The sequence below is a fragment of the Macrotis lagotis genome, chromosome 1 (assembly GCF_037893015.1).
Source record: "Macrotis lagotis isolate mMagLag1 chromosome 1, bilby.v1.9.chrom.fasta, whole genome shotgun sequence".
NCBI lineage: Eukaryota > Metazoa > Chordata > Mammalia > Peramelemorphia > Peramelidae > Macrotis > Macrotis lagotis.
Genome location: NC_133658.1, coordinates 310,283,973 through 310,310,179, shown reverse-complemented (window position 1 = coordinate 310,310,179; position 26,207 = coordinate 310,283,973). Strand labels below are relative to the sequence as shown.

The 26,207-nt window shown below is 37.7% G+C and overlaps 1 protein-coding gene across 1 annotated transcript in view; it reads right to left on the bottom strand.

Moving 5' to 3' along the window:
• The window catches only part of LOC141505512 (ATP-binding cassette sub-family C member 11-like), a 71,973-nt gene that overhangs the window by 2,758 nt on the left and 43,008 nt on the right, over positions 1 to 26,207 (bottom strand). Inside the window, exons 14-28 of the mRNA XM_074211403.1 lie at positions 25,732 to 25,804; positions 23,754 to 23,957; positions 22,391 to 22,525; positions 22,199 to 22,283; positions 19,850 to 19,939; positions 18,847 to 18,950; positions 16,673 to 16,873; positions 15,512 to 15,738; positions 11,865 to 12,002; positions 10,303 to 10,489; positions 5,289 to 5,378; positions 3,392 to 3,581; positions 2,558 to 2,717; positions 2,054 to 2,132; positions 1,693 to 1,806 (exon numbers count right to left, since the gene is read on the bottom strand). Coding sequence (XP_074067504.1) covers positions 1,693 to 1,806; positions 2,054 to 2,132; positions 2,558 to 2,717; positions 3,392 to 3,581; positions 5,289 to 5,378; positions 10,303 to 10,489; positions 11,865 to 12,002; positions 15,512 to 15,738; positions 16,673 to 16,873; positions 18,847 to 18,950; positions 19,850 to 19,939; positions 22,199 to 22,283; positions 22,391 to 22,525; positions 23,754 to 23,957; positions 25,732 to 25,804 — 2,077 coding nt within the window. The remainder of the gene's footprint in view (positions 1 to 1,692; positions 1,807 to 2,053; positions 2,133 to 2,557; positions 2,718 to 3,391; positions 3,582 to 5,288; positions 5,379 to 10,302; positions 10,490 to 11,864; positions 12,003 to 15,511; positions 15,739 to 16,672; positions 16,874 to 18,846; positions 18,951 to 19,849; positions 19,940 to 22,198; positions 22,284 to 22,390; positions 22,526 to 23,753; positions 23,958 to 25,731; positions 25,805 to 26,207) is intronic.

Below are 26,207 nucleotides of genomic sequence, written 5' to 3'. Positions count from 1 at the left end.
ATGTTACCTTTTGATTTTTCTTGACTCCTGTGTTATTTCAAAATTTCTGTCTTTTCTTAAGAAATGCTTGGAAGTTTTCTACTTGATTAGAGTTTCATGATTTTTCCCTGATAGGATTATATTCAGTTTTGCTGGGCAATTATTTTTTACCATAAGCACCCTATTCCTTGTCTTCTGAATTATCATATTTCAAATTCTCTGCTTCTTGATGGTGGTGGCTGCTAACTCATGGATGATCCTGACTGTTCATTCTTGGTATTTAAATTCTTTCTAGCCTTTTTGCAAAATATTTTCTTTGACCTACAGCTGAATTTTGGCTCTAATGTTTCTGGGAGCTTTCATTTCGGGGGTTATATAAGGAGATAGGTAGTAGATTCTGTTTCTATTTCGTCCTCTGGTTTGAAGAGATCTGAGCAGGGTTTTTTTAATATAATTTCTTGAATTATGATATCTAGCTTGTGATGGAAAATGCCATTCACATCCAGTATGGTTGAGCTCTACTCATACTTCCAAATGAATTTAGAAAATATATCACACTGGGTCCTAAATTAGAAAATAAAAAGCAAAACAAAATAGCTTTTATAACTGAGCTGAGAGCACCTGAGAGGGAAAAAAACCAGAAAGCCAAGAGAAATAAAGAAGTAATCAGAAAGTGGATTAACAGATAGGCATAAGAAGTATAAAGCCTTACTTAATTAACAAACTCCCTGAAAAATGGGAATGGATCAAATAAAAGATAATGACTCCATGAGACTGAGAAAAATGAAAGAAAATGTAAGATATTTCATAGTATAAATAATCCAGTAAATTGAAATAATTTAAGCATCATTGGTAAGGAGTATGAATGCAGACTAAAGCATATTATTTCACTTTTAAAAAAATTTGTTTTATGCTTTTTTCCTCTTTTTTTCATGTTTTTTCCCCTTTTATTTCTGATTCTTCTTTTACAATATGATTGTTATGATTGTACATGTATAACCTATATCAGATTACTCACTCTCATGGGGAGGGAAGGGAGGGAGGTTGAAAATGTGGAACCAAAAAGCTTACAAAAAAGAAGAATGTTGAAAATTATCTTTGCCTGTAATTGAAAAAATAAATTCAAAAAAGATAAAGAAATATGATGTCTAGGCTCTATTATTTTTGTTTATTTTGTTTTGATTATAGCCTTCAGGCAGACCAATGATGCTTAAATTATTTCAACTTACTGGATTATTTATACTATGAAATATCTTACATTTTCTTTCATTTTTCTCAGTCTCATGGAGTCATTATCTTTTATTTGATCCATTCCCATTTTTCAGGGAGTTTGTTAATTAAGTAAGGCTTTATACTTCTTATGCCTATCTGTTAATCCACTTTCTGATTATTTCTTTATTTCTCTTGGCTTTCTGTTTTTTTTCCCTCTCAGGTGCTCTCAGCTCAGTTATAAAAGCTATTTTGTTTTGCTTTTTATTTTCTAATTTAGGACCCAGTGTGATATATTTTCTAAATTCATTTGGAAGTATGGGTAGAGCTCAACCATACTTCCTGAAACTTCCCATCTTGGCTTTATTACCTAAAGGCAATTAGGAGGATTTGCTCCAGAAAGTACTAGATTTATAGTCAAAGAGTCTAGGTTTGGATCTGGTTTCTGCCACTCACATAGATCAGATGGGCAAGTTACTTAAACTTTCTTTGTTCCTTCCTTACCTTAGAGTTACGCAGGAGGGCTCTGGCTATGCAAAGAAGCTGCCTTTCCCCAATAGAGAAGTTTCCACCATTTCCCACAACTTGAGCCAACAGTTTTTCTGGGAGTTTTGAGATCTGTCACACAAAGATACAAGTGTCAATCTAGGGACCACCCCAGAAAGAGGGATAGAAGCAGACTCTGCCTCATCTATCCCTTATCCATACATTCAATGCCATCTGAACATAGTTTGACTTATCCTGAACATGTCTTCCAGAAAGGCAGTGTAAATCAGAACATAGCAATCTCCCTCAAGTCTTTCAATGAAGAGTTCATTTGTTTTATTAAAAAAAAAAAAAGATTTTGGTGTTTGTAGTTACTCACTGCCTTGGTCAAGCATGTTCTTTCCAAAGCTTGCCAGATTTGTTCATCGGTGTAATGTTCAAAGGGGTCTAAGTTGAACCTATCATACAAAAAAGAGATACTTTTTCAACATCAATGAAACTAATATGCCAGGAAGCAAATGTTGGATCACTTATCTCCAATGTGGTTCATTTATTCATTTGCCTTAAAACAATACTGTAAACATTCTCCTGAGGGAAGTCCACATATTATAATAGAACTGAACAGGAAGACTTGGGTTTTGGTCCTGGCCTCCCCTTTTCTAGAATTAAATTTCCTCTAGAAAGAGGGATAGAGGATGATCTAGATGCTTTCTGTGATGGTGCCCTCTAAAACCTAGTAGGACATAAGCCTTCTCTCTTTGCTTTTCTACCTCCAAGACCCAGCACAGAGCTTGACAATAGTAGTTGTTAAATAAATGCTTATTGAATTTCCAGATTCTAGCTCTGATATTCTAGAATTCAGTCAGCATGAGGCATCTCTTGCCTTATGGTGCCAGATAGCAAGACAGGATCTTGAGGGATGATTGACAGCTTGGACCGCAGATCCTCTAGGCCAAGGCTACAGATGTCAATGTTGTCAATAAAGATACTGCCAGCAGCAGGCTCCACCAGCCGGAATAAAGCCACTGCCAAAGAGGACTTTCCTGCAGGAATGAGGAGTACAATAACCCTGTTAGCACTTAATGCAGAAGGCCTCTATTAGCCCAAGCCCACAGTGCCCTAGATAGCCAGTTCCACAGAGAAACCTTAACTACTGAATCACCCACTTTATTTGTGGGCACTAGAGGGCAAGGACTGGTAGTTTTATTAGATCTGTACTAGTCCAGAGTTTTGATTCAACAAATAATTCAGGTTTAAAAAAAAAAACTAGTGACCACCTACCGGTGTGATAGTTTTTATAAACATGGGTTGAGAGTTGAAATTTAAATATGGCAGGGTCCCTGCCCTCATGGCATTTCTCATGTAGCAGGGTAGTAAGAAATTAGTCAAGAAGCAAAAGCAGCATGACTTTCAATGTTGAAAGCACCAAACCAAGAGGGAGAAGACCTGGATTCTGGTCCTGACTTTTCTATTTGCAAGTCAGGTATTATCACCCTTGTGATTTTCATTATCTTCCCTGAAAAAGGAGGGGGATGGACAAAAGAATCCTTCAAAGTCCTTTCCATCTCTCATAGTTTACAAATCTATGGAATAAGGAAGGAAAGTAAAAAAGAAATAACAAAGGGGGGAAGGGTCCAGAAGATGCTGACTTTCACTCCTTGACTATCTGCAGATTCACAAAGGACATGGGCAAAGGGGTGACTGGGGGATCCCTCACCAGAGCCTGTTCTTCCCACGATGCCCACCACTTCTTGGCTGTGAAAGGTCAGGTTGATGTCATTGAGAACTATTGGTGTATTGTCTCTGTATTTCATCTGATAATCCCTGAAGATAATTTGCCCTTGCTGTGGCCAACCTGGGGGGCAGGTCACCCCTTTGATGTGTAAAGGGGACTCAGGAACAGACAGCTTTATTTTTTAAAAGAAAAAGAAAGTGATTGTTATAACCCCTTTCTCCCTATTCCAAGGGTGGTAGCCCATAGGATACAAGCTTTGATTTAGGAGGTACTAAAAGATTCCTCTGTACATACCCCCAATATTTCCTATAACAGCCAGAAATCTCCACAATTAAAAATTATTCATTATGGCCTGCTGGAGATATATGCATTTTGACTGGCTGAAGGTCTGATAATTATCTGAAAGAATAACACAATAGCCTATTAGAATAGATTTACTTTATTAAATTTTAAGCCATCAATACCCATAGTCTCTAGGCAGTTAGTGAGAGAGCAGTATTCAGAATGGGTTAGTTTGGTTAAGGGAAGACACAAAAAGGAGACTAAATAAAAAACGTCTTTAGAATTATAGGATGCCCTGGGATGCTGGGAGCATTATGCACAGGACGTTGGGTTGGGGAAGGTAGGAGCAAGGAGAGCTGGTGATGTGCCAAAGATGAATTTTATCTGTTTTCAAAAATAAATGCTAATTGACTGATTCACTTTTAAAAATAGATCATATATGATTTTGATTACATTAAATTAAAAAGCTTTTGCACAGAAAAACCACTGTAACCAAGATAAAAAAAAGTAATAAACTGGGAAACAATCTTTACAACTAGTATTTCTAAAAAAGGACTCATTTCTAAAATAAACAGAGAACTGAGTCAAAATTTTTTTTAAAAAAAAAGTCATTCCCCAATTGACAAATGGTCAAAGGATATGCAAAGGTAATTTACAGATGAGAAAATCACAGTGATCCATAGTCAAATGAAAAACTGCTCTAAATCATTACTTATTAGAGAAATGCACCTCTCAGACTGGTCAATATGACCAGAAAGGACAATGATCATTGTTGGAAGGGTTGTGGGAAATCTGGGACACTGCTACACTGTTGGTGGAGCTGTGAACTCATACAACCATTCTGGAGAGCAGTCTGAAACTATACCCAAAGGGCAACAAAAATGTGCATACCCTTTGATCCAGCAATAACACTACTGGGCCTGTACCCTGAAGAGATGGTATAAAAGGGTAAAAACATCACTTTACAAAAAGATTCATAGCAGCCCTGTTTGTGGTGGCAAAGAACTGGAAATCAAGTAAATGTCCTTCAATTGGAGTATGGCTTAGCAAACTGTGGTATATGTATGTCATGGAACACTATTGTTCTATTAGAAAACGGGAGGGATGGGAATTCAGGGAAGCCTGGAAGGATTTGCATGAACTGATGCTGAGCAATATGAGCATAACCAGAAAAATATTGTACACCCTAACAGCAACATGGGGGTGATGATCAACCTTGATGGACTTGCTCATTCCATCAGTGCAACAATCAGGGACAATTTGGAAATGTCTGCAATGGAGATACCATCTGTGTCCAGAGAAAGAACTGTGGAGTTTGAACAAAGACCAAAGACCTTTAATTTAGAAAAAAAAACTGTTATCTTATTGTCTGATCTTTTTATCTTTTACTTTATGTTTCTTCCTTGAGGATATGATTCTCTCTCATCACATTCAATTTGGATCAATGTATACCATGGAAACAATGTAAAGACTGGCAATTGCCTTCTGTAGGGGGTGGGGAGAAGGAAGTAAGATTAGGGGGAATATTGTAAAACTCAAATAAAATCTTTTTTAAAAAATAGATCATATAGTAGTTCTCTACAATGAGCCCTCCTACCTTCATATATTGGAGTATCCTCTCTGCAGAAGTAAACCTGGCCTCTGTTTCTGAAGCCAACCTGGCACAAGCTTGAAAATTTGCAGCCAACTAGAATCAAGAAGAAATTCCATACTGTAAGTATAAGTCCTTTACTATCCTACACAGGTAGGGATGGGATGTCCTACCACTCCAAATTCCTAAGGAAGAATCATAAGATTCTAGAAATTCAAGGAGCTGAAAAGTCATCTATTCCAAATCTCTTATTTTACATATTAGAAATGATGTAGCCTCAACATGATGGTAACTTGCCCAAGGTTTTAAAGATAGGGAAAAGCAAAATTAAAGATCACATGTTCTTCTCATTTTTTTTTATTAAATTAAGGTCCCCAGATCACAGAGGAGTAGAAGATTTCATGGAAGAGATGGAGCTGAGGTATGAAGGATAGATATGAGTAGAAGTTTCAGGATCATGGAAACTGTTTTGGAATAGCAAGGAGCTCTGGTCAGATATGTGGGGAACAGCATAAGATTTAAAGGAAGAGGTTTCTATATGCATGTCAAGTAGACAAGCATGTATGTGCCTATGAATGTTTGCATCCTGAAGGTGTGTGTACATGTGTAGGGTTGAATATGTATAACATATGCAGACTGGTCATGAGTATGAAGTATGTGAATGTAGGTCACTGTAATGTCCGTATATGAGTGTAATGACCATCTATGTGGTAGTTATTATATGAATGCTCTAAAGCTGAGAGGCTTGGGAACATAAGGCAGAGTGGAACATGAGTACATGAGGATACTAGGTTCTTTTACCTCTAAGAATAAAGCAGATCTCATAGAAAACAGACTCCAAATTCAGTGGAGAAAAAGTACCTCATACTTTGGAGAACAGTTAATGAATTATTCTCTCATGAGCAAAGGCAACTTTATGATTCCTGGGACATGCCAGAGTCCTCAGCTCTATCCTGAGCAGATACCTAATTGGGAAGCATTTTTCTTAGAGAAGAAAAAAAGGCCTTCATCCTTATAGCCTTCCCTAGGTTCTTTGAGAATCTGTCCCTATCCAATTGACAGGTCTTAGGAGAACAACATATTTCTTTATTGTGCCATCCAGAGGAGGATGAAAAGCCTGAAAAACCATGCCATAAAAGGATCAATTCAAAGAACTGGAGAAATCTGGAGAAAAGAAGACTTAGCAAGTCTTTTGAAGTATTTGAAGAATTGTCACATTAGAGAAGGATTTGACTTGGACATCCTGGCCTCTTAGAGAAAGGATCAGGAAAAATGGGGGAAAGTAGCTGAAAGAGGATACCTTGGCTTAATGTAAGAAAAAAATTTCCTAATGATTAATGCTATCCAAAAGAAGAACAAGTTCTTGTTGACTGAAGATCTTTCAACACATGCATGATCATTTGTCAGGGATGTCATAGAAAGAGGAATTCTGCTCAGGTAATCTCTAAGGGCCTTTCCTCAACTAAGATGTTTTTGAATCTGTATACAAACTACACAAGTTCTAAGGTTGGTAATCATGAGACCTGGAGTCAGAAAGACTTGTGTTCAAAGCCAGCCTCACAAATTTCCTAGCTGTGACCTTGGGCAAATCATTTAACTTCTCTCTGCTTTATTTTTCTTATCTACAAAATGAGGATAATAACCTCACCTACCTCTCAGAATTGTCATAAAGATAAAATGAAATATTGGTAAAACATTATGAAAACTTTAAAGCATTACAAATGCTAGCTATTTTGAAAGAGGCCCCCAAAAATCCAAAATAGAGGTCAAGGAACCACAGTATGGGAAATTGGGAATTAAAACAAAAGAAAGTATTTTATAGCATTTTAGGAAAAGTGCTACACTGTGGGTTAAGAGATCAGTTTTTCTCTGTGTTCTCTGCTGGCTCATTGACCAGATCATACCCTTAACTTTGGGTATACATCTAGATTCTAACTGGACCATCTCCTTCCTTTCTATACTCTCTCACTTAGTAACCCCATAAACTCCCAACCATTGAATTAACATCTCTGTGCAGATGATTCCCAGATCTGTATGTGTCCAGTCTATTCCAAGCTTCAATCCTACATTATCAACTGCTGATTTGCAAACTGGGTGTCCCATAGGCAACTCAAACTCAAGAAAACTTATTATCTTCCTCTTCTCTCATCCCCTATTCCTCTAGCACATTTCCTCATCTCAATTGAGGGTACCACCATCCTGGAGAGAACCAGTCTCCTGGTTCACCACCTACTCTTCCTCCTCATTCTCCTTTACTGGCTCATATCTTACTCCTTCACTGCAATTGTTCCTCATTGGTTTTAATGGGTTTAACTATTGTAGCTGACTCTAAGAGCTATGTGTCCAGCCTCAGGTTCACCCTTGCCTTTAGCCATTCATTACCTATCACCTAGTAGATATTTCAAGTTGGATGTTTTGAAGACATCTCAAATTCAACATGTCCAAAATTAAACTCATTATGTCCCCCCTACACCCTTCTGTTGTTCCCAGTCTTCCAATCTTTCTTAGTATCTTACAATCAAAAGTAGTTACTAGATCTTGCTGTTTCTACCTCCGCAATAGTCTTACATCTTACCTCTTCTCTGCATTCACATAGCTTTTGCAATTGGCCTCCCAATGTGCCTGGAATGCCTTACCTCCTTACCTGTGCCTCAGAGAGTTCTTCTTTTCTTATAAGGTATAGTCATATACCGCCTTCTGCAGAAACTTTTATGAATGCCCTCAATTGCCATTGCCCTCCCTCTAAAAATACCATGTTTTTCACTACTTTGTATATTTAGGTATATAGGTATATATATGAACTTATTGCTTTTCCATTAGGAAAAGATCCTTAAGCACAGGGTCTGTTTTCCACTTTTGTCTTTTTATCCCCAGCACCTCAACCAGTGCATGGTATGTAGTAGTAACAGCCTGATAAATAAATGTTGTTTGCTTGATAACGAGAATGATGTAGATAGAGTTTAAATCAGTTTCAGCAAAGCAATAGCAGATAACATAATTAGCATAAAGACTTTTATGCTCTCTTTTCAGGCAAGGTAGAGAGATGTGAACCAGTCAATAAATACAGTTAGCAAGATTTGGGAATGGTTAAATGGTTGGGTGCAAAGAGAAGTAATTAATGAATTTAATATCAACTTGGAAAGAAGTTTCTATATTCTGTTCTGGCTCTTTTGCTATTTAACATTTTTTATCAATGATGTTTTATATATAAAATTTATAAAATGAAGGGATCAGACCACAAAGAATTTGAGGTCCTTTCCACTTCTAAAACAATGATCTAATGAGCCCTCTTATCTAAAAAGGACAAAATTTTAAGTAAAAAATATGAAATCTTTTACTTGGGTTCAAAACTTCAACTTCATATGACTACATAGCAAGTCAACTGAAAAAGGTCTGGGATACAGAGGATCTATATGAATCATATTTGTTTCAATCAGTATGTTTCAACTGTGTGATATGGCAGCCCAAAACATCAGTGTAATCTTAGACTAAATAAAGAGAGACCACATTAGAAGTAGGAAAGTGCTAGACCATCTACTCTGTCCTTGGTCAGATGTAAAATATTCTAGGTGTCACATTTTAGACAGGACATTAATAAGCTTTAGGGTATTCAAGGGAGGAAGAGGTAAGGGACAATCAGGACAGTAAATCCTTTGAATCCTGCCCTTGGAGTATTATTTGAAGGAATTGTGCTCAAGCAGGAGGAGCTTTTCGAGCAGAGGCAGTGTAGATTGGGAATGCAGAAAAGGAGATTGTTTCAGATTAAGTTGAACTAGACAGACACCTGCTCATGCTGAGATTTGACAGTTTTTGAAACAAGTTGGGGTGCTTCTTTTTCTCCAGACTGGCAGTTCATTATATAGTCACAGCTTAGTTTCCCTTTTTAGAGAAGGAAAATGTTGAAACTTGGCTGAAACAACAGGAGACAGAATCCACAGCCACAATGTTAAAGCTATGACATTTCAAATGGATGATTACTAGTCCATTTGTTATTTATTAGCATATAAATAACAGAACTTTAGATCCCCAGATTTTAATCATCAGAGTCTAAGACATCTGCCAAGGAATGTCATGGAAATAGAGACAGGGCTCTATGCCCCAAGCCCTCACCATCTGCCTGTCCATCACCACTTAGAGTAAGCCATTGCCATCAAAAATAACAAAAGCATCAGAGAAGGAGCCCTCCACATGGACAGAGGTTAAAGGTAGTTGAAAGGTAATGCCAGCTGTTTTAGGGAAGGACATTGATATATGCAAGGCCACAGAACAAATGATTCAGTAAATAGAAAGACTTTCTCAAACTTGAAGTTGTTTTTGTTTTCAGGTTTTTGCAAGGCAAATGGGGTTAAGTGGCTTGCCCAAGGCCACACAGCTAAGTAATTATTAAGTGTCTGAGGCAGGATTTGAACTCAGGTACTCCTGACTCCAGGACCAGTGTTCTATCCACTGCGCCACCTAGCCGCCCCTCAAACTTGAAGTTTTGTTGCCTTCTCTGGCAATTGAACCACAGTTACTTACCATGGAACTTAATCTCTCAGAATCTTATAAACATTCCCACCTCAAATATTATTGTGATTTGTGATTGTGTCCCATGACAGCCAAGTGGCAGAGTGGAGAGAGTTTGGGGCCTTGAGTCAGAAAAAAACTCTTCATGCATTCAAATCTGACCTCAGACACTTACTAGCTCTTTGACCCTGGGCAAATCACTTTAATCCAGTTTGGTTTATCTGTAAAGTGATCTGAAGAAGGATATGGCAAACCATTCCTATATCTTTACCAAGAAAACACCAAAGAAGGTCACAAAGAACTAAGCATGACTGAAAAACAATTGACTGTTTTACCAAACCATAGTTCCCCATTTACTGATCTTGACTTGATTATGTTCACATTACTTCAGCAGGAACTTTCTGCCTTTGACTCTCACCCCAAGATCCCACTCTCAACCCAACATATACTAAGCTCCTTCAACCAGGAATCTCTACCCCAAGAGCCAAGGAGAACAATGTACCAGCAGGCTCACCTGCAGGACGTAGCTCATGACCATAGCTTTATAGGAATAAGTTATAGAAGAGGGACTCAGAACCACAAACAAGGACACTGCTAGGGTCATCAGGTTGGTTAGGAGCTCAATTCTCAATGAGATCCAACGTGTTGCAGACACAAACAGGAATACATAGTTACAGTGGTTATCTGTGAGCCTTCTGAATCTAGAATGAGATAGAGGTATTGTGGGTGGGAGTGATAATCATGCAAATCAAATCCATCTTTAACAATTTTCTACAATACCACCTCTAGTTCACAACTCACCCTTTCCCACCCCTGTCTGTCAAACCACAGAGTTCCCCACCTCCAGCACACTGTTTGAGACATATCTGTGTTATGGAGCCTTTCCAGAATAACCATCTAGTCTGTAGGCATTCAGGCACTGACTTCACACTCCTGTATGTACAATAAGCACTTCAATATCTGGTAGAGTTAAGCAATCAAATAATCTGGTATGTTATTATAGGAAAATCACTAGTCTTGAAGTCAGGAGATGAAGATCTCAGGTTCAGAGTTTTAAAGCTTCAGAGGTCCCAGAAGCCATCTAAATCTAACAACCCTCATTTGCAAATGAGGAACTGACACCTGGTGACTTAACTAAAGCTCACACAGGTAACAACACCCTGAATACCTCTGTATAGAGTAGATACTCATTCAATTATTATAACCAATATAAGTAGGAATGGAAGTCCCAAGATTGGTTGAACTGAAATTTAGAGAACAGTGGCATAGAGTAGAAAGACAAAGGTCAGTTCTGGGGGTGGGGGGAAATACTTTTGTTTAGTGGAATGCCAGTCTTCATTATTTTTATCAAAATTTAAGTAGTTATTAGACATCCTGATTTCTAACTATCAGAGTTGTATAATAATGAAATCTTCAGAGATCTTACAGAGGCAGAATTCATCTATCAAGGAAGGAGTGGATTGAATGACTTCTGAGGTACCTTCCAGTTCTAAGACTATGATTCTAGGGATGGACCAAATGACACTTTTTCAACACTTGAAAAGATTCTAGGTTTCATCTTTGCAGGTCATTCTTTTACATATCCCTCCTAACCAACTTCCTGAATTGTGAACCACTCCAAATGTGGTAAAGATGGGCCCCTGGTGACAGGTTCAGATAGATATTACCAGGCCCTCTATTCAAAACTTTGCCTGCTTGAGAGAACTTGACAGAATTTATGTTCTTCTGGCATAATCTTCAAGAATCCAAGGTCACATCTACACTATGATAAAGTATTAGAGGAGGATTTCAGTTGAAGAATAAAAATTTTTTTTGTCCAGAAATGATTGTACTAATATAGGGAATCCTTTCCTCCATCCCCCCAATGCATTCATATGCACATTTTTGATACTGAATCTTTAACAGTAGCCTAAGACACAAAGAGGTTAAGTGACTTGTTCAGGGTCACACAGCTAGATAGGGCTTGGACTCAGTTTTCCATCTAATAATAGTTCTGGGGGAGAGGCTATATCTGTCTCCACCATTTTCTTCCCACCACCACTTCTCAGACCCAGGAACAAATCTATAAGAACTTACTCCTGGATGTAGTCATTGTTTTTCCCATAGACATGTATAGAGCTCAGACCATGCAGAGAAGTAAGGATGTGAGAAAAGAATGGAGATCTGCTATAGTTCTCTAGTCGCTTGATCACATTGATCGTCTTCTTGAAAGCCCTGAGGAATAAGAGGAACCAGTTACATATTTTTCTATACTTAAGATGTTCCTAGGCAAACCATTGCCCTGTCTGACATCATGGAATCCTAGAATTGTAGGGACAGTAGGTCCATTAGCATTCATCTCAGTCCAACCCCTTATTCCTTCAAGCAAAATTTATTAAACATTTGTGAAATGTAAATCATGGTGCCTTTGTGCTGAAAAAGATACATAGTTTAGGCTAAGATGGCCCTGACCTCATAATATTCACAGTAAAGTAGATGGTTAGAACACAATCATTGTTAATGTATATTATTATGAGAGGCACAAAGAACCGTGTAAAGTCAGAGGGAGATCAATGTAACCATAGCAATCCAGGAGGAATTTAAGTTAGACTTTAAGTGATAGGAATTCAAAAGGTAAAGAGAAGAAAGAATATTCAAGGCAATAAAGAGACAGAGCCAAGGGGAGGGGAGGTAGTGTGCAGGAAACAAAGTAATGCAAGTATAGAGGGGATTTATGTGAGAGAAAACAGGTAATTTTTATTGATGGTGATTATATGTCAGGTAAAAGTATTGAAAGGCAAGATAGTACAGTGGAAAGGGACTGTATATTTGGAATTAGAGGTCCTAAGTTTGAATTCCACCTTCGCTACATTTCCTGTATGACTCTGGTCAAATACCTTTACCTCTCTAGGACTCCACTTTTTCCTCTATAAAATAAGGGATTTAAATGATTTCAGAGAAGCACCTTCTAGTTCTAAATGCTATGAAGTTTGTATTGAGGTGGAATAAAAATAGGAAAGCACCAAAATCTATTGAGTAGAAAAATGAGAAGAACAATCTATGCATAAGAAAGACAATGAATCATGAAAGTTAAAGGTAGAACTTCTAATGGGAGACATGAATCTGAAACTAGGAAAAAAATAAATTTGTAAATCATCTAACAGAAATGTTAGCTAAAATCACAGTGAATGAAATTGCCAAAAGCAAAAACATAAATGAAGAAGAGAGCACAGACCCCTGAGGAGCATCCATATTAAAGAATCAGGGAAGATGAGTCTGGGCAAGAACAGTTGAAGCAAGAGAATCAAGAGAGAGTGGCATCTCTGAAGTCAAGGAAGGAACGAATATTAATAGGAAGAAGTGGTCAACAATGTCAAAGGCTACAGAGAGAGAGAGAAAAGAGAAGAAAGACTAAAAGAAAAATCATTTGACTCTATTATGACTTCAGAAAGAAAAGATTTTGTAGAATAGTGAAGAAGAAGCCCAATTTGAAAAACATAAAGAAAGGAAGAAAGGGAGGAGGGGAGTAAACAGTGAAGTGGAATCAATGAGTTGAAAAGCTTTTCACAATAAATTTAGTAATAAGGACAAGGAGAGTAATAGCTTGGTGAATGGATGAGGTAACAGTTTTTAAGGATTGGAGAGACCTGGACTTGTTTGTAAGCAAATAGGAAAAGGACACTGGAGATGATGACCAGAAGGAAAGAAGATAGAGTGAGTGATGCTAATGATCCTTCATTGAAAGAATGAAAAAGAAGGGGGACTGAGGAAGTTTATGATAGATGGCTCCAATCTTTTCATTAAAGTAAGAGGTTAACTCATCTGCAGTAAGTGTGGGAAGTGGAGGAAGAATTAAGAATGAAAGAAGAAAAAAGGGTTTAGAATAGATGCTGTTGAATATGAGATGAGCCAACAAGGATAGCTTTAAATGAACTTTCAAGAAGTAGTGAGAGCCCACATATATAACATTGCGCAATAAACTTGGAGTAGTTGAAGTCCCTTTGATTATGATTTTTCCTAGTGATGCTCAGTAGCTCTGGGGCCAGGGTAGAGAAATCAAATGGTAGAGATTGACCAGGGGATTTTACATGGGAAGAAATTGAAGCCTAGAGGGTTAAAATGATTTGCCCAAGGATATTTGAGTAGTAAAGGGGCAGAGCCAAGACTAGAATCACAGTGCTCTGGGTCTCTGCCCCATACTTTCCCTTCTACTTCATGCAGATTCTCACAAACCCAATATATTGATTCAAAATGTAATGAAATACTGATGTTTAAGGATCAAACAGAACTACACTGGGGAAACAGACACCTGGCTCTGAGTGAGCTGCTGTAATGCAAAGGCAAGGAAGCAAATGGCTCAGAAAAACTAGGAGGCAGGAAACAACTATTCTGTGCACCCTCCTCCTCCACTAACCTGGTTCCTACTCTTCCCACATGTTCAATGAAGCATCATCACAAGTCAAATTGTACCTGTCCAATCCATTCATAACCTTTATCAGCTCTATGCTAAAACTGGACAATTCTCTGCTACTCCCAACATTCTTTACATACCCTGTATTCTCCTCCCCATGACTTTGGTTACATCTGTCATTATACCTGGAATAACCTCTTTTCTTCTCTTCAGCTGTTGAATTCCTATTCATTCTTTAAAGCTTGACTCAGTCACCTTCCATGTGGCTTTCTCTTAACTCCAATGTCACAATAACCTTCCTTCCAGACCTCACAAAGCAATTTATTCTGCAACTCTAATGCATTTAACAGGCAATATCATCAATATCTCCATGTGTGTATGTGTGTGTATATGCTTGATTTTTCACTCTACTAAGACTCTAAGCTCTGTGAAGACAAACTATGGATCTTATTTAACCTTATATGTCCCTTTTCACCTTGCATAGTACTCTGCATACAGGCATTAAACCCATCTTTTATTGATTCAATGAATGACTAGAGTAATATGATATAAAGATAGGAAATATATTAAATGTCAGTTCATTAGATATTGAACCCCTGACTCCCTCAAAAAGTAGGGCTTAGTATTTAAAGTTAGATTGCAACCTCTAGTTTTATCAATCTACTCCATCCTGGTTAGTAGTGATCTTAATTATGAGAAAGGCTGAAGGAACTTTGTGAATTTATGATATAAAGCAAAGATGATGCCATATAATAGATACGAAGTTTATTATTTTTTGGAGTGAATAGCTGGAGTTATCTTCTAACAACATATCCTGGACTATCTAATTTCTTTGCTTCTCTTTGTATCATTCCATATGTCTAGAGTACTGTCTCCCCTATATCTCTTCCTTCTGATATCTTAGCCATCTCTCCAGATGAGTGCATGGAATTATTGTAAGAGATCCTCAAATGCATGTGTGCCCGGAGCATTGCCATGTGGATCTTTATGTAGCTCCAACATAATGCAACATAAGTGCTACTATATAGGGGTTGGAGGATTCACAAAACGTTTTTACATTAAAAAAGAATCTTCAGAAGGGAGTTTTTATTTTGGCCTGCCAGGGTTTTCATGAAGAAATTTTGTCTTGAGAGAACTGGGCTTTGGATATACTAGCATTAATTGTCCCCAATTGTCCCCAATAATTTTTTTACTATGCTTTCCAATGCTATTCACTATATGTGGATTTGACCACAATGTGCAAGTTTAACTAATGAGATAATTATGAAACATGTAGCACTTTTCATTCTCAAATTATGAAGCTTAATGCCAAATTGACCAAAAGTCTACTCACTGAAATAAAATAAAAGTGAAAACACCAATGATGCTTCCAACAAGCAGGAAATAAGGAGATAGTATGATCACAATGATCAAAATAGACAGCACCATGAAAAACAAAAGTAAGAACTCTTCCGAAATCAATGGCAGTATCTGGTCCAACTCATTCAAGTCCCCGGAAAAACAGTTCAAGAATCTACCATCAGGAGTTGTGTCAAAGAAACTCATAGGGCAGTGGAGAATCTGTGGAGAGACAAAAACCATCTGACATCACCACTGGGAAAGGTCCTCCTGCAAGCAGACTCACAGAGCAGGAGACATCACTGAATGTAGCTGCATCTTTTTGATGCCTTTTAGAGATGATGTTACTTGCTCAAGATAACACAGGCAACAAAGAATTGAATCTGGGCTACTGAGCTACAATCTAAGACTCTTCCTACTGTTCCACCTAGCACCTAGGCATGATCTGCCACATACATGTAGTAAGCACTCAGTAAATACATGTAGATTGGTTAATTAAACTTTCTATTTCCTGACAGAATGTAAATTTCTTGTGGACAGATTTTTTTTTTGTATTTTCACTTACTGGCACAGTAGCTGACACATAAGAGATGTTTAATAAATATGTGTTAGTTGATCAGTTGATAACTTCTTAAATTCATAAGTACTTTTTTATTTCCCAAAAAGAACTAGTCTAATCCTTCAAATTAGCAATCCTTCAGACATTTTAAAATGGTTATGAAGGATGCACACCCTCTGAATCTTTTCTTCTCTGGTTCCTTCTCTAGTTCCTTCAACCAAACCTCACATGGCATCTTACCATCCGACCAGTAATATTTACCATTTTCCTTTTACCATCTGGTTGTAGTTCTCCAGATGCACTATGATTTTTCCAATGTCCCTTTCTAAAATGTGGTTCTGGATCTGAATGTAAAAAAGGTATTCTGACCAGGTCAGAGTACAGCAGGACCATCACTTACCTTGTGCTGGATGTACTCTTTAAGATTATTTTAGCTTTTTTGATTGTCTTGTCATGCTTCTGACTCATTGAAATTGCAATCCACTAAAATCCCTAGTCACACATGGTTGTCTAATCACTTCTCCCTCTTCCATACCAATGAAGTTTATGGCCCCAGAACAGAGCCAAGCTAGAAGACCCACACCATATTTACTGTACCTTCATAAAGAGATTGTTGTGAAGGGCAGTGGATGCCTTCCTTGTTGTCTTGGTGAAAAGTCCTGATGAGATGACACCTGTAAAAATCAATGCTAGGGCAGACACTCCATATACTATTTGGTAAAAAGGCATCTGAGGATTGTCCAGTAAATTTCCTGAGCCCATCTGTTGTGTTCCATTGATTTTGCTGCTTTTACTGGCCTTAAAGAGAGAATAAGGAGGGCACTGAAGGGTCAAAGGCAAGGTCAAAGGAAGACAAAGCTTTATTCCCTGTTCAAATGGAATTAGGAATTTTTATTCAATGAAATCTCATTTTTAAATCCTCTCCTCTGTACTTCTAATCATTTCTTTCTTTCCTTTTGCTCCTCTACCTTTTTAGACTCTATGTTCAAGATGCACCTCTTCCTAAAGTATTCTCTGACAATTACAATATTGATTAATCTGATTTCCCAAATCATTTTCTCTGGTAGATAGGTAGGTAGGTTTTGTGTTTTTCTGAATGACCTTAATGACCTTAATGACCTTAACCTGGTTGTCTACTATAATATCAAAGCTTCTACCTCCTTCCATGGTGTACTTAGAGAAACTGTTCCTTTGTCCTTTGCCCAACCATGCTTTTGACAATATGGATTAAGCAAAAATAAGACTAATCTACCCAACTGAGTCTCGACTGTAGCCTGTAGCCTAGAAGTCCTTGACACTACTTCAGTTGCAACATAGACAATATTTATGTTAGATAATAAAGAGAAAATGGTAGATTTAGAAAATGGACATTTGGAAATCTTCAAACAAAGAAAAATATAAAGAGAGGTGGGAAGAGGTGTAACAAAGAAGGAAAAAATAAGACTCACATAGAGGAAAGGAGTAGGAGCAGGAAGGAGCTCATATAAACTTTAAAGATCAAAATAGACATCCTGGTATTTCATGGAACATCCTGAAGCATCCAAAGGTTAGAGGCACTGAACATTTTGGACTTTTCAAAGCATATTCACAACTATTACTAAATTGATGTTTACACAAAGCTATCAGATTTGGACAGGAATTATTAACCCTCTTTTACAGATAATGAAACAGAGATCAAAAGTGGTGAAATATTTTGGTTCCCTAAGGTTGTACATTTATTTGATGGCAGGGTTGGAAGTTTATCCAGCCTTGGAAAACTTGTGAAGTTAGCCTTGTTGGCTTTCTGAATTTTTTCACCTCTTTCTGTGCCTTTTCACATACCATACTTACAAGGTACCCAGTATAATATCCTAATGCTCTTCCCCCTATAATAATAATAACTCACAAATCTGTAGCACTTTATGGTTGACAAATCTCTTCTCTTACAGCAGTTATGGAAAGTAGATAGTGCCTTGTGGTAGTAGAATAGTAGTAACATTTTTTATTTTATAGATAAAGAAACTGAGACCCAGATAGGGAAGTGACTTCTATAGTCTCCTAGTTTAAAATGTGTCAAATTAGGGACTTGAACCCTGATTTTAAGTTCAGTGGATTTTTTTTTTCTTTTCTCTCTATACTATGATACTTCTTATGCCTTATGTCAGAGAAGAAAGTGAATTGATAAAGTTTTCATTAAGGGGGTAGTGAATTATCCTTTTCTGGTGATATTTGCATTTTAAAAGTTGATCCACAAGGAAAAGACAAAAGAAATGAACTACTAATGAGGGATTTAAGATGTCACCTGGAGGAGTTATTTTTGAACAAGAATAACTGCTAATGTCTTTCTAATCACATATAGGTAGTCCCATGTTCTTTTTATACCTTTGGTTGACCCAGAGCACATTTTGAGATTATAACCCAGGCCTCCTGACTCCCAATACAGTACTATCAGTTATATGACTTGTCATCTTTGTTGAGAGTGGAAGAATGTAAGTTATTTGAAGGTAGGGGAGATTTTTTTTCTTCTTTTGTCTTTGAATTTCCCATACTTCACTGTGTCTGGCACATAGCAAATCTTAATAAATGTGTGCTGTTGTAGAACTGGGTAAGTAGGATGTGTATATTTTGTACATCACTGCTCACCTCTTGCTAGTATTAATAGGCAGCAGATTAAATTTATTCTAGGTTAGTGTCACATTCAACATAGTACCCTACTCATCTGTCACATTCAACATGGTACCCTTCTCATCTTGGCAGAACCAGCCCCAGGAAGTCATCCTCATTACACTTACCCCTGAACCCTGATGGAGCCAGTGGCTCAACCACCAGAAACTGAAGGTTGTGAGGCTGACATTCACCATCATGAAAAGAAAATTCAGGAAAGCAACAATGTAACCTGAGGTAGGGATGAGGGGAAGATAGGTGAAAATTAGTTCTGGAGTAACTGGAAGATATTGTCAGAAGCCAGTTTCCAAAACTGAATAGATAAATGGCCCCTGAATTCTTCTTGATCCTCCCCACTTAGAACCTCAGTCTATTTTGAATATCTTAATGCCCTGGTTGTAGGACAAAAGGGATAAATTTTGAAAACAGGAAGTGCTAGGTAAAGGATCATAAAACTGGGCTGGTAATGAAATGTTGTAATCCACAGTTTGGGATACCATTGTTGATACTGATCTATTATCTTGGGTCTAGTCTTTTGAGTAACCATGACTTCACATTGTTTCATACTTTTCATCCATTGTTTCATACTTTTCTTCAACTTGTCCACAAGGATATCATGAGAAGTAACTAGGATGAGGCCCCTTTTCCAAAATTTCTCTCATAATATCGACATTCCTTAACATATACAATGATTCCCTAACATTCTCATGGTCTTTTAAACTAAGTCTGCCTATCTCCATCCTGTTGTTATAAATGCCATACTGTCCCATTTGGGCCCAATCTTCTTTATGAAGCCTTCCCTGACCATTCCGATCTCTCACAACCTATGCTTTATATATTGATATGTTTTGTCTCCCTTGAAGACAAGAATCATCTATTATTATTTTGTCTCTCCTATAGCATCTAGCAAAAGGGTAAGAAAGTGAGGGAAGGGGATACTAGGAACAAGGTTGAGCCACCTCCCAATCCTCTTCCCCTGAATATGCCCTTCTAATACACAAAAACAAATCCATAGCCAAAATGGTATTCTTGCTACAGGGTACTGGCATATCCAAGACCAGGTCTTGAGTGTTCCTATCCATAGGTAACATCAGCTAAAGATGAAGGCAAGACAGTGAGGGATAAAACTACCTCCTGCTCCCTGGATGTAATGGTGGTAGACTTTCCAGCTCAGGGAACCTTCTTCCATTTTCTCCTTTTCAGTAAGTTGAGTCTCCAGTACTGGGAAGAGGAAAAAAGCATTCAAATCTGTTATGCCTCCTACCACTTGGGTCTTCTAGAAAATGGCATGATAATAGCAACTTGTCTTCTCTTGAACATTGTTTTACAAAAGCATTTTCCTCATAGTAACTATAAAAAGTAGATTGTGTAAGTACTACTATACCCAGTTTACAGAAAAGGAAACTGAAGTTTAGAGAGGTAAAAACCCATGTTCACATAACTGTTAGGTGTTGGATTCAAACCCACATCTTAAGTCTTAAGATTCTCATTAAGATTGGTTGGTGGTCTCAGATTGACCAATATGACCAGAAAGGATAATGATCAATACTGGAGGGGATATGGGAAATCTGGGACACTAATGCATTTGTTGGTGGAGTTGTGAATTGATTCAACCTTTCTGGAGAGCAATTTGGAATTATGCCCAAAGGACAATAAAAATGTATTAATCCAGCAATACCACTACTGTATCCTGAAGAGAACATGAAAAAGAATAAAAATCCCACATAAACAAAAAAAAATTCATAATAGCTCTGTTGTTAGTGACAAAGAATTGGAAACTAAAAGAATGCTCATCAATTGGGGAATGGCTGAACAATTTGTGGCATATGTATATGATAGAACACTATTGTTCTATAAGAAATCATGAGGGACAGGATTTTAGAAAAGCCTGAAAAGAGTTACATGAATTGATGCTGAGATGAGCAAAATCAGAAGAACATTAGTCACACTAACAACATGAGGTGATGAACAACCATAATGGAGTTGCTCACTCCATCAATGTGATAATTGGGGACAATTTAGGGGATCAGTGATGGAGCATGCCTTCTGTATCCAGAGAAGAAACTGTGGAATTTGAACAACAACCAAAGGTTATTCTCTTCAATTTTTAAAAGCTGTCATATGTATTATGTAATTTTGCTATTTTTAATGTTTTCTTTCTTTCATTTGGATCTGTTTTTTCTCCCAACACATTCAACTTTGGTTTATGTGTATCATGGAAGCAAATGTAAAGACTATATCAGAGCTCCTTCTGTTGGGGGGGGGGGTGGGGAGGGAAGAGAAGGAGGGGAAAAAATATTTGTAAAATTCAAAACCTTGCAAAAAATGATAGATAGAAACTACCATTGTATATAATTGGAAAACAAATACAATATTTATATAATCAAAAGAAAAAAGATTGGTTGGTAGAAGGCTCTCCACAAGTGCTTCATTTTATTTCCTAGGCTTTGAGTTCTTCACAGTTGTCTCTAATCTCATTAGAAGAGGAGGAGGAAGGTAAGAGATCCAAGAAAAAGAGTTGCTTTGCTGACGTTTCCCTACTGGGGCTAAAGTGTTTTCTGCCATAGATCCTAATTAAGGGAACCCAGAAAGAAGGGATGTTACTGGGGATCCAAAATCAGCTGTGCTAAACAGCCTAAAACATTCTTGGTGGGTTTCATGCATGATACAAGTAATACTGAAGCAGTCTGAGGAAATGCCATTCCTTCTAGAAGTTTGGGCCCTGGATGATCTCATTATGCCAGACCCATTAGAGCATATTCTGTCTCAAGCAGAAAAGGAGAGACTTTTGAATGCGAGGAACTTTTCAAAGCTGGAGAGAAGGGAGCCAACCTCAGAAGCAAGCTGTCACAGCCCTGAGTCTGCCCTTAAGTCCATTGCTGGGGAACCAACCGTCTCCTTAGGTCTGTTGGAAGCTTTCAACTCCTATCCCACTCAGAGTTCCTAAAGGTCCTAGCTAAGGCTTCTAATATGATCCCTCTAGAACTGGAATTTCTGCTTTAAAATAAAAATGAACATAACAAAACATTTTAAAGTTTATAAAGTTTTCTTTAAAATAACTTTGAGAGGTAGATAGTACAAATATATTTTTTCTCAATGTAAGGATAATGAGGCACCATGGGTAAAGTAATTTTTTTCCCATGGTCATATGGCTCATAAATATCAAACAAGATTTGAACCCAGGTCTCATGAAGTCCAGTCCTCTTTCCACTATGCCACTTTGGCTTCTGATATGATCCCTTATCACTGACCCACCAGCCCCATACCTTTGACCACCTCACATCCACCATTGAAAGAGACAAGGGACATTGCCCTGGAAAAAGGTTGTTTTTAACATGAGTACAACCATTATCACTTCCAAAATAAGGGCACTGGGAAGATGTTGGATGCTGAAAGAAGAGAAAGAGATGCATTGATCCTAGACTTTGACTATTGGACAGGATAAAATTATTCTCAAAGGAATCTTAAAGATAGCATTACCTGAATTTTCATTGAAGAATTCCTCCTGGGAGTAGAGGTCCACCTGTGTCTTCTCTGTTGTATTTTTAGCCCCATCTGTTGCATTCTAGGGAAGAAAATCACAAGTACCATATAGATACATGCCCCTGATACTACAGTTTCTTTCCATGTAGTATAGGATGAGAGATTTATTTCAAGAACAATAGAGGTTACCTGTACAGCCTCCCCACATATTTTCTGGATGAGTTGGGCATATTGTCCCTTCTTCTGCAGTAATTCATCATGAGTTCCACTTTCACATATTTTTCCATCCTTCAATAAAAGGATCTGGTCACAAAACTCTAAATACTGTAGAGACATGAAATTGAGAAGATGAGATCAGATGAAAGAAATCTGAGAAAAAGTTAAATGCCTTATAACATTTAGGGCATTATTCTTATTAACAACAGCAATAGTATTTTAAGAACCTTATTCTAGATGAGACTTTGATAATTCTCTTTCATTGAAGGTCTTTGTGAATTCTATGGATTGGATTCAGTTCTCTCTGAAAGCAGGGGAATGGACTCACTGAATGTCCATGAAATGTTGGAAGTGTTCTTAGAGAACTCCATAATATTATATACAGAGAAACAGGCTAAAAGAAGGGAGATCACAAGATAAACTAATAACAGATTCAAAACTAGATCCCACACCATTTGATTGACATTCTGATGTTCTTGCTGCCCCACCAGGCTGGCTGTCTTTCATTTGGGCCCTATAATTGGGAGGATAGTCAGGGCAAATTTAGTCTGTGTAACAATTAAAGCAACAGTCTTTCTTCAAAATCATAGCATCAGATGCAAACAAACAAGTGAGCAGTAGGGACATGAGATGTAATTCCAGAGAATTCATTAAGTCCAACCTGTTAATCCATTCCTTGCCTTCAGACCTGCAGGTATCAAAATAATCCTAGAGCACTCAATTGTCTATTTTAGTCTTCAAAATCTTTAGGGTCAGAAATTCCTCTCCCCCTATCACCAATACTTTTCTTTTTATTTATAACCTAAAAGTCTTGTCCACTCCACTTATAGACAAAAAAAAATCATACCATTAGCATCTTCATATATCACATATCAGACAATCACACCTTAATAAACCTGAAAACAGACAGTTCAATTACATCTTGTTGGGAAACATTCAAATTTTACCAGTCCATAAAAATCTTTTAGTGGCCTACCTTCCACCAGGTATTGTGAATAAAATTCATATTTCTTATACCTCTTATACTGCATGTCAGAGGACATAGATTTGAATCCTTTCTCTGTTAATTTAGTGTCTTGTGATCTTGAACAAATAATTTAACCCCTTTGGGTCTCTGTTTCCTCATCTATAAAAGTGAAGGGGTTGGACTTGATGCTATACAGTATCTTCTGGCTCTAAATCTTTGATCATGCCATTTGCCTGCCATGAATGGACAGGACTCTTGGTAAGACAGTTGTTAAATTGGGGGGGGGGGGGGGCTATAGGGTCATGTCAAAGTTTTATCAGCATTCTTTCAACAAATGACTCATGTCACACCAGTTTCAGTTTTTGTTACCTGCAGCTGATGTGTCACCAGAACCATGGTCTTCCCACTGAGTGCCTTCTTAATGCACTCTTCAAATATTTGCTTCCCAACATGGATATCCACTGCTGAGAGTGGGTCATCCAGCAAGTAGATTTCACGGTTGGCATATACAGCTCGTGCCAAGCTGATCCTCTGCTTCTGGCCACCAGAGAGGTTGAGGCCCTGCTCTCCAATCTATAAATAGGGAATAAGAGCCTGGCAAAGTGATCAGCAGGAGGCAGATGAGGAACACAATCCAATAAATCCTTAATTATCTTGTCCTGAAGAGTGGAAATGACTGACTCTTACTCAAGTCAAACCCTTGTTTAGAATGGACCCAGATGGACAGCCCAGTGTGAGGGAATCCAAAACCTAAGACAGGTCAGACAGCCAGTGTGGCACACAGAATGGCCCACCTGACCGATCACACCAAGTCTGCAGGGAGTTTCACATATATCATCTTATTTGATCATCACAACAATCCTATGAGGTAGAAATTAAAATCATCTCGAAGAAACCTTGGCCTAGAGAGGCTAAGCGATGATGTCCAAGGTAGGATTCAAACCCAGATCATCTGAACTCCAAGTCTCTCCTATGCATGCCACCATTCAGTGAGTCAGGAGGTTTGAATACAGATTCTGTCCTATCACTTGTTTGCATTGTGATTTTGTTCATGGAACTCGTGCCTCTCTATATTAACATCTGTAAAATAGAAATAACAAGACCCTACCTATCTCCCAGGCAACTCAGAAGGTTTAGATAGGGAATGTGAATGTGCTTTGAAAAATTAAAAATAAGGGTAGCTAAAGAGCACTGGCCCTGGAGTTAGGAGGACATGAATTCAAATCCAACCTCAGACACAGCAGCTGTATGACCCTGGTCAAGTCACTTGACTCTGGTAGCCTCTAAAATAAGAAAGAAAAGTTAAAAGCTTCATAAAGTGGTGATAACAGCCCTGAAATCAGGAGTACCTGGATTTAACTATTACCTGTGCAAACCTTGACAAACCTCTTAATTTCACTGAGCTTCAGTTTCATCATCTATCAAATGAAGATATTACCTATATTACCTAACATAGTTTTGATATAAAGCTCAAATGAGATAATATGTGTTAAGTGTTTTACAACCTTAAAACACCATGTACACATCAGCATTTATTACCATAGCTAATGCCTCTAGGGAAGAAAGTTGTCTTGATTTGTCTGGGGAAACTGTTGCTCAGATCTGCTCTTGATGTAGTAACTCTTATAGCCATGAGGTCTTCTCTTTGTTTGCTTGAGAATTTTTTAAAATTACATTTTTTATTGATAGTTTTTCTTTTATATCATATTCATTTCCAAATATATCTCTCCCCTTCCCTTGCAGATTTTTAAAAGAAGATAAAGGCATAGTTCATCAAAATCAATCACCATATCAACCACATCTAATACTGTATGCAATATTCCATACCTGTAGTCCCCCATCTCAGTAAAGAAAGGAGATGAGTGCTTTTCTCACATCTTCTCCAAAGCCAAGTTTGGTCAGAATATTAATGCTGCATTCAAATGAGGGTTTTTTAAAAATATATATAAGGCAAGAGAGTAATATTATTTGACCCTAAGGTGAGAGCTGAAGATGGCTTGGAGGATGAATTTGTTTTTCCTCAGAAAACCTAGGATAAATGAGGCTCTTGTTTCTCTACCAGGAAACCTCAAAAAGGAGGGTCTCAGAAAAGGCTTGAGGATCATGAAAGAAGAGAGACAGAGGTTTTAGTTTGAGAAGAGAGGGCTCTAGGAATTTGGGAAATATTTTACCTCACCTAAAGCAAGATTTGTATATACCCATTGATCTGAAGACAATTAGGTAGACTCCTGCCTAGCAAACTAGGGGTGAATAGAAAAGACACCTGAAAGAGATTGTATAATGTGAATTTATTTCTCCCAAGACTGATGTGACCTGATATCTACCCAGACTCTCTTGTATCACTCACTTCAGTCATGTCTCCAAAGGGCAAAATTTCCAGGTCTCTCTTCAGTGAACAGCAATGAATCACCTGATGATATCTGAAGAAAACCAAAAGATAGAAGGTGAGTAGTTTTCAGTTCTATCAAACTGTGATTCTAATACATGTGACCTTGGGCAATTCTCTTCTCCTATTTAGTTTTTTTCATTTGTAAAGTGAGAAAACTGAAACTAGAGGATTTCTTAGGTAATTTTAGGCTCTAATATTCTCCATTTCCACAAAACATAATCACTGATGGTCATCCCAGTCAGACATGAGATTGAACTTTCTGGTTCTAAGGTCTCTCTATCCACTGAATCAATTTGCTTACACACACACACACACACACACACACACACACATTTTCGCACATATGTGTGTATATATGGGAACATGATTAAATAATTTTTGTGGTTGTGCTCTGCCATTTCCTTCTCCAGTTCATTTTACAGATACAGAGTTAA